Source organism: Lactuca sativa, chromosome 5, assembly GCF_002870075.4.
Source record: "Lactuca sativa cultivar Salinas chromosome 5, Lsat_Salinas_v11, whole genome shotgun sequence".
Lineage (NCBI taxonomy): Eukaryota > Viridiplantae > Streptophyta > Magnoliopsida > Asterales > Asteraceae > Lactuca > Lactuca sativa.
Genome location: NC_056627.2, coordinates 185,921,178 through 185,928,356, shown reverse-complemented (window position 1 = coordinate 185,928,356; position 7,179 = coordinate 185,921,178). Strand labels below are relative to the sequence as shown.

Sequence of the window (7,179 nt, the reverse complement as noted above, 5' to 3'; positions counted from 1 at the left end):
GTTTTAGTTTCGTCAATTACACAGAGTTTAATTTGAGAATGATGTTTAGGTTTAAATTTTTCACAGTTTTTGAATTTTAATTTTATGGAGTAATAATCTTTAGGGTTTGGTTGACTAGGGTGAGATGATAATTTTAATGCAGTTGATTTTGTTTGAACCAATTTTATTGAAATCGAATAGCATATTCAAATGTGCTCTTATTTTAAAAATATAAATTTTGATGGGTGACTTTGATTTTGGCTAACACTTGATCAACGTTAGTTAGAGTTAATTTTCTTGGTTTAAATTTAATATTTACATGCTTATATTGACTTCGAGAGAAGCTTTATTTGTGACATCGTTTGAATATGAATGTGCGGTTTCGTTATCTCGCTTAAACTTAACATAGACGTGTGTTAGGGCATTTTTAACAAAATTATTGGACTTAATACTTTTTAAAATCATGAACTACATAGAGATATGAGTGAATGTTTTTTTTTTTTTTTTTTTTTTTTTAAATCGAATCATGAGACCGAGAGGTAATTGATAACTTTTGTTGGTGTTAAGTTATTCGTTTCTATATAAATGGTTTGACAAATTAGTTTCATTAGAAGAACCATTGAATCCGTATAAGTCAATCGAATCCCGTTTTTCTCATAATTGTTAAATCGCTCAATTGTTTTCCTTGTTTGTTCGATTATTTTAGTTTTCGTTTTTACCTTGGTGAATTTAGTTTAATTTTATTTTAATTGTTTCCTTAGTTTAATAAAATCAATCACTTTTGCAATCAATTGCCTAGTTCACTCTTTCTTAGAATATGATAGTCCCTGTGGGTTCAATATCTGGTCTTACGACTATATTACTTGCACGACCTCGTATACTTGCGAGTACGCGTTTTCGTCAACAAGTTTTTGGCGCCGTTGCCGGGGATTATTTTTATTTTTAAGTTAGAACATTAGGTAGTTGTTAGACTCTTAAACATCTCGAAGATATTTTACTCTGGCCGGTCGAAGATTCAGACCACCTGAATTTGCGCTTGATTGGGAGATTGAAAGAACTTTGAGAGGGTTGAGGAGACTTCAGAATCAAGAAGAAATGGGAGATAACGGAAACGAAAACAATAAGAAAATAGAGGTTTCGAAGGAACAAACCCGCCAATTGTCAGCGCAACAATTAATGCTGACAATTTTGAATTCAAACCTGTGATGTTTCAGATGATCAATAACAATGGTCTCTTTGGAGGTATGCCTAGTGATGAGCCCTTGTCCCATCTGCGTTCCTTTAACCAGATGTGCGATAATTTCAAACAAAGAGGCATGACGTCTGATGCATTTAGGCTAAGATTATTTCCCTACACACTACAAGGGAAAGCTAGAGACTGGTTTGAGTCTTTGCCTTCTGATTCCATCACCACTTGGGAGGAATTAAGAGAAAAATTCCTAGAAAGATTTTTCCCACCCACGCGAAATGCAAATCTAAGAAATGTCATCACATCATTCCGACAAATGGATGGTGAATCGTTATGGGAAGTGTGGGAGAGATGGAACAATTTGCTGAGAAAATGTCTGACACATCGACTCCCTGATGATGTGAAACTTGAGACATTTTACCAAGGTTTGGATGCTCAAACACGCATGCTAGTAGATACATCTGCTGGAGGAGCTTTGCTCACAAAGAGCTATGAAGAGAGCGTGGAGATATTGGATAGAATCGCAACCAATAATTTCCAGTGGCCCACAGATAGGGTACATGCAAGTGGTTCGAAAGGAAGTACACCGGCTGAAGTTCGTCTTGCAGCTCAAAATGATGCATTAGCAGCCGAGTTGGCCACAGTCAAGAGCATGATGAAGAATATGATGTCAAGCAATGGGATGAAAGAGAAGAAGGTTGAATTTTATGCGGTTTGTCAAGGCGTCCATGATTATAGTGAGTGCCCACAGAATCCTGAATCTATATTTTTCATGGGAAGTCAAAATTTCCCACGACAAAACAATCCATACTCTGAAACATACAATCCAGGATGGAGAAATCATCCTAATTTCTCATGGGGTGGACAACAACAACAAATTCATCCTCAACAAGAGCAGTTTCAACAAAGGCCTCAAAACCCACTAGGGTTTTATTAAATGCCAAATCAGCAAGTGAGACCACAAGGAGGTGCATTCCACCAGGCATCAGGAAGTAATTCAAAACCAACAGCGCCTTCATCAAATCAAGAGATGTCACATTTCGAGAAAGAAATGATGGAGTTTATGATCAAACAAGATCAAAAGACCGAGGCACGTGAAAAGAATCAAGCAATTGCTATGAGAAATTTAGAAAACCAATTAGGGCAATTAGCACAAGCATTGAACTCACGAGAACCTGGAACGTTGCCAAGTAACACCCAAAATCCAGGTAATGTCAATGATAAGAGGGAATGTAATGCCATCACACTTAGATCGGGAAAGGATTTAGCTCCAAAGAATCATGACTTACCAGTCACCGATGATGAGCAGCACCCGATAAGTGTTGAGACTCATAAGAAGAAGCAAGAATTGAAAGATGATGAAAAAGAGTATGTCGAGATTGAGGACATAACTGATGAGGAGTACAGGAAGAATAAAGTGAACAAGGAAGGTCCAACAAGTTCAAGTCCAAGTGTTGGAAATGAAAAGAAAGCCCAAGAAAAAGATGCTCGAACTAGTGCGATAGTTACACCAACAACCTTACCTTTCCCACCTAGGAAAAGTAAATCCAAGGAAGATGATGGGCAATTTAAGAAGTTTCTAGAGATCCTTTCTCAACTTCATATCAACATCCCTTTTGTTGAAGCCTTAAAACAAATTCCCACATATGCAAAGTTCATGAAGGAAGTTCTTACAAGGAAAAGAGTTTGGAGAGAGTTTGAGACTGTTGCAATGACGAAAAGTTGCACATCAATAATCAAAAACAGATTACCTGTGAAGAAGGATGATCCATGTAGTTTCATTCTACCGTGCAAAATTGGAAAATTTGACAAGATTGGTTTGTGTGACCTTGGTGCAAGTATCAGTTTAATGCCTTTGTCAATTTTTCAAAAATTAGGACTTGGTGAAGCTAGACCGACCACAGTTTCACTCCAGCTAGCAGACCGATCTATGGTATATCCAGAAGGTAAAATAGAGGATATCATTATCAAGGTTGATAATCTTTTCATTCCAGCTGATTTTATCATTTTGGATTATGAAGCTGAAGATGATTGTGGAATAATTTTAGGGAGGCAATTTTTGGCAACTTTGAAGCTTTAATTGATGTAAAAAAGGGAGAGGTTACATTGAGAGTAAATGACGAGCAAAAGACTTTTAATATGTTTAAGGCTATCAAAAAACCTTCTAATGTGGAAGAATGCTCATTCATACGAGTTACAAATGGATTGGTAGATTTAAAGGAGACCCACTTGAACAAGGTGACTCGTAACATGGAGGAAAATAGAGAGTCCACAGTTAAAAGTGTAGTGAGTCGGGTCAAGGAGAAGCATGAATTGAATGATAGTGTGATTGAATCATCTTTGCCATCCCTTGAAAAAGTATATGATTTAGAGTTGAAGTGGCCTTCAGAACACTTGATGAAGGTTGGAAAGAAAAGGATGAAACATTTGTTGAGGCATGAGGAGTTTAAAATAGAAAATCATGAAAATATCAAAATTCAAATGTTTGGGGATGCGAAATGGCAAGGCAAAGAGATTTTGAAAAGAGACAACGAGAGAAAGGATTTGGGTGATCAAACAACAAGAAAAACACCATTTTGGAGAAGGAAAAGAGGAAGTGATTGTGCTTCATTTGAAGCGGGTTGAAGAGTAATTTGTTTGTTTTATTTATTTTTATTTTTATTTTTATTTTTTTAAATTTATTTTTATTAGTATTAGTATTATTATTTTTGTTTTATTTTTGCTTTTGTTTTATATTTTTTTTGTTTATTTCAATTATTTTCATTTTTGCATCATTGTTTTTTTTTATTTCTTATTATTTGTTTTGTTCTAATAAATTTATCAAGTGTGCAGCCCTTGTTTGCTATCCGTGTAGTTAGTGGTGAAGTGAGAGTCGTGGTAAGGAAAATGTTCGGCCTATGCTTAAAGATCAGCCATCACGATATGCGTTCTTGGTTAATCATATCATGTGAGATGACATGCCATCAGGGAGTATTTTTTTATTCTATTTTTATTGCTCGGGACGAGCAATGTTTAAAGTTTGGGGATGTGTTTAGTGGTCATTCTTCGATCATTAAATGAACTAAAAAGCTTATTTTTGTCCCCGGATTTTACAATTTATATCATTTTTTGAGCTTAAAAAGATAAATGTATGTTAATGAGTGTAATCAACATAATATTTCCCGGTTGGTATTTTTGTGCCCATTCAGTTGGGTTTTTGACCTGTCTTGCATGTGTTCCTCATCTCTTATTCTATTGGACGATGGGAGTTGGGCTTCTTCTTATGAAGTCCAAAGTTTTTAAAGGAATTGACGGCTCATTAACTTCTTTTTACAAGTTCACCTAAGATTTTTAGGTCCCCTCGTCCTATTCTACAGGTTGGTGGGAGATGGTTTTCTTGCACGAAATCTAAAATATAGCACATCGTGCTTTGCATCGGAATTGATGGTATTCATTTTACTTGTTAATGCAAGTGCAACCTGTGTTTCATGGGTTCCCCACCGCCTAGTCTACGGGTCATGGTGGGAGTTTGACTTCCTCTTATGAAGTTCAAAAATTTATAAGGAATTGATGGATTTTATCTTGTGTATACAAGATTGCCTAGGCTTCTTAAGCCCCCACCACTTATTCAACGAGTCTTGGTGGGAGTTGGACTCATATTATAATGTCCAAATTGGTTTCAGCAAGGAATTGACGGATTCGAAAGAAGATAAATTCATCACGAGCAAATTAAGACGAATAAAAGATGTTTGGCAGATTGACCATGTCTCAGTGTTTTCATCATATCTGGATCATCCGGAATCCGATTTAGGCGATTCAAGATGTTTCGAAAACTAGACACAATTATCTACAAGTTTCGTGTTTTGAGTTTTCACTAATTCAGTCGTTTTCCAGTTCAAAATCGACGTAGAAGTTGGGGTTAGTTTGCTGGAAGAGTTCCAATTCGAAAATAAGGTGCAATGTGGAGGACTAAAGCTGTACAATGGTAAAAGTGAAAGATTAAGGGCTAAAGTTGTTCCGTGCGGAAAGTTAAAAGCTAGGGGCTAAAGCTGCACCATTCATGAAAGTTGGAGGGGCAAGATTGTACTTATGCTTTATATATATATGGTTATTTTCGTGATCAAAGGGGGATACGGACGATACGACGAAAAAGAAAACCTACGCAAGAAACCACAGCCGCCATTCTTTCACACATTCTTCACCACCGTCCAACTTCGATTATTATTTTGATGCGCATATCCATAAACACACAGATGGGCAATGAGGAGGAGATGGAGAAACAAAGGAAACCAAACGAATAATCTTTAGGGTTTGGTTGACTAGGGTGAGATGGTAATTTTAATGCAGTTGATTTTCTTTGAACCAATTTTATTGAAATCGAATAGCATATTCAAATGTGCTCTTATTTTAAAAATATAAATTTTAATGGGTGACTTTGATTTTGGCTAACACTTGATCAACGTTAGTTAGGGTTAATTTTCTTGGTTTAAATTTAATATTTACATGCTTATATTGACTTCGAGAGAAACTTTATTTGTGACATCGTTTGAATATGAATGTGCGGTTTCGTTATCTCGCTGAAACTTAACATAGACGTGTGTTATGACATTTTTAACAAATTTATTGGACTTAATGCTTTTTAAAATCATGAACTACATAGAGATATGAGTGAATGTTTTTTTTTTTAAATCAAATCATGAGACCGAGAGGTAATTGATAACTTTTGTTGGTGTTAAGTTATTCGTTTCTATATAATTGGTTTGACAAATTAGTTTCATTAGAAGAACCATTGAACCCGTATAAGTCAACCGAATCCCGTTTTTCTCATAATTGTTAAATCGTTCAGTTGTTTTCCTTGTTTGTTCGATTATTTTAGTTTTCGTTTTTACCTTGGTGAATTTAGTTTAATTTTATTTTAATTGTTTCCTTAGTTTAATAAAATCAATCACTTTTGCAATCAATTGCCTAGTTCACTCTTTCTTAGAATAGGATAGTCCCCGTGGGTTCGATATCTGGTCTTACGACTATATTACTTGCACGACCTCGTATACTTGCGAGTACGCGTTTTCGTCAACAAAGATGATCTTAAAACATGACACTAAAGTACTCTACCATCTTTTCAGATTTGAGAAACTTTTATCCTTCTGCCTAATTTGATTCTTCTTATTCGTTCTGTCATAAATTGAAAATTTTTCAATGCTTTAGAATTATACTTAAGCTTGTAAGTATAATCATATTTACTAAACCTTAGTAAATCATGATGAATAGTCTTATCCATCTTTTGTGGTGGACTTTGACAAGTGCACAAGAAAGTGTACTTGATCCCTTAGTCCTTCTCTTGACTCACACATCCATGTGAAGAAGCAGTTAGTCTTAATTTTCCAATGCTCGAAAGTTCTCATTCATCATACTATACAACTTGCATGATTCCAAGTTTCTATCCAACTGAAATTTGGGTGATGAGAATCTTTCCTTATTTGGTAAATTTAGACACTACCACAAATGAAAGAATCAAATTCATATTTCCAATATTGCTATCAATGGAATCATATAAACAACATCTTTTTTTTTTCCCAAATGCCATTGTAAGGATTTTTTAAAATAAATAAAATTAAAAACTTTTCTTTTATTTTAAAACTTTGCGGAAAAACTAATCCTTACAATGCAGATGTATATGAAAACTTGTTGTCATCTATTCCTAAGCAATCTATCATAACTCTTTAGCACATGCTCAAAATTCCGATCACCGACCATGCGATTGAAATCCATCTTCGCGATCAGAATCAGCATATACTTCCTTTAAGTTTCTTTACTTTTTCTTTGATTCTTAAAACATCAACATGTGACCCAGCCACATCATGTAATAAGAATCTCTAAGTAGGAACTTAATAGTGTTAGACAATGGACTTTACCTGAAATAAAGTCAAACTTATTGACTTTACCATCCTTAGGTAAGTTTGGCAGCTTCGTAACCAAAACCCCTTCCTTTGGCAATAGAAACATATGGACTCTTAGGTAATAGTAGATGGGAC

The 7,179-nt window shown here is 35.2% G+C and overlaps 1 protein-coding gene across 1 annotated transcript; it reads left to right on the top strand.

Annotated features, from left to right (window-relative positions):
* Window positions 1-2,105: 2,105 nt before the first annotated feature.
* LOC111897190 (uncharacterized) lies at window positions 2,106-3,248 on the top strand. Its single transcript, XM_023893142.1, has one exon. It carries the CDS (start codon window positions 2,106-2,108, stop codon window positions 3,246-3,248), a length of 1,143 nt encoding a protein of 380 aa, XP_023748910.1.
* Window positions 3,249-7,179: the final 3,931 nt, after the last annotated feature.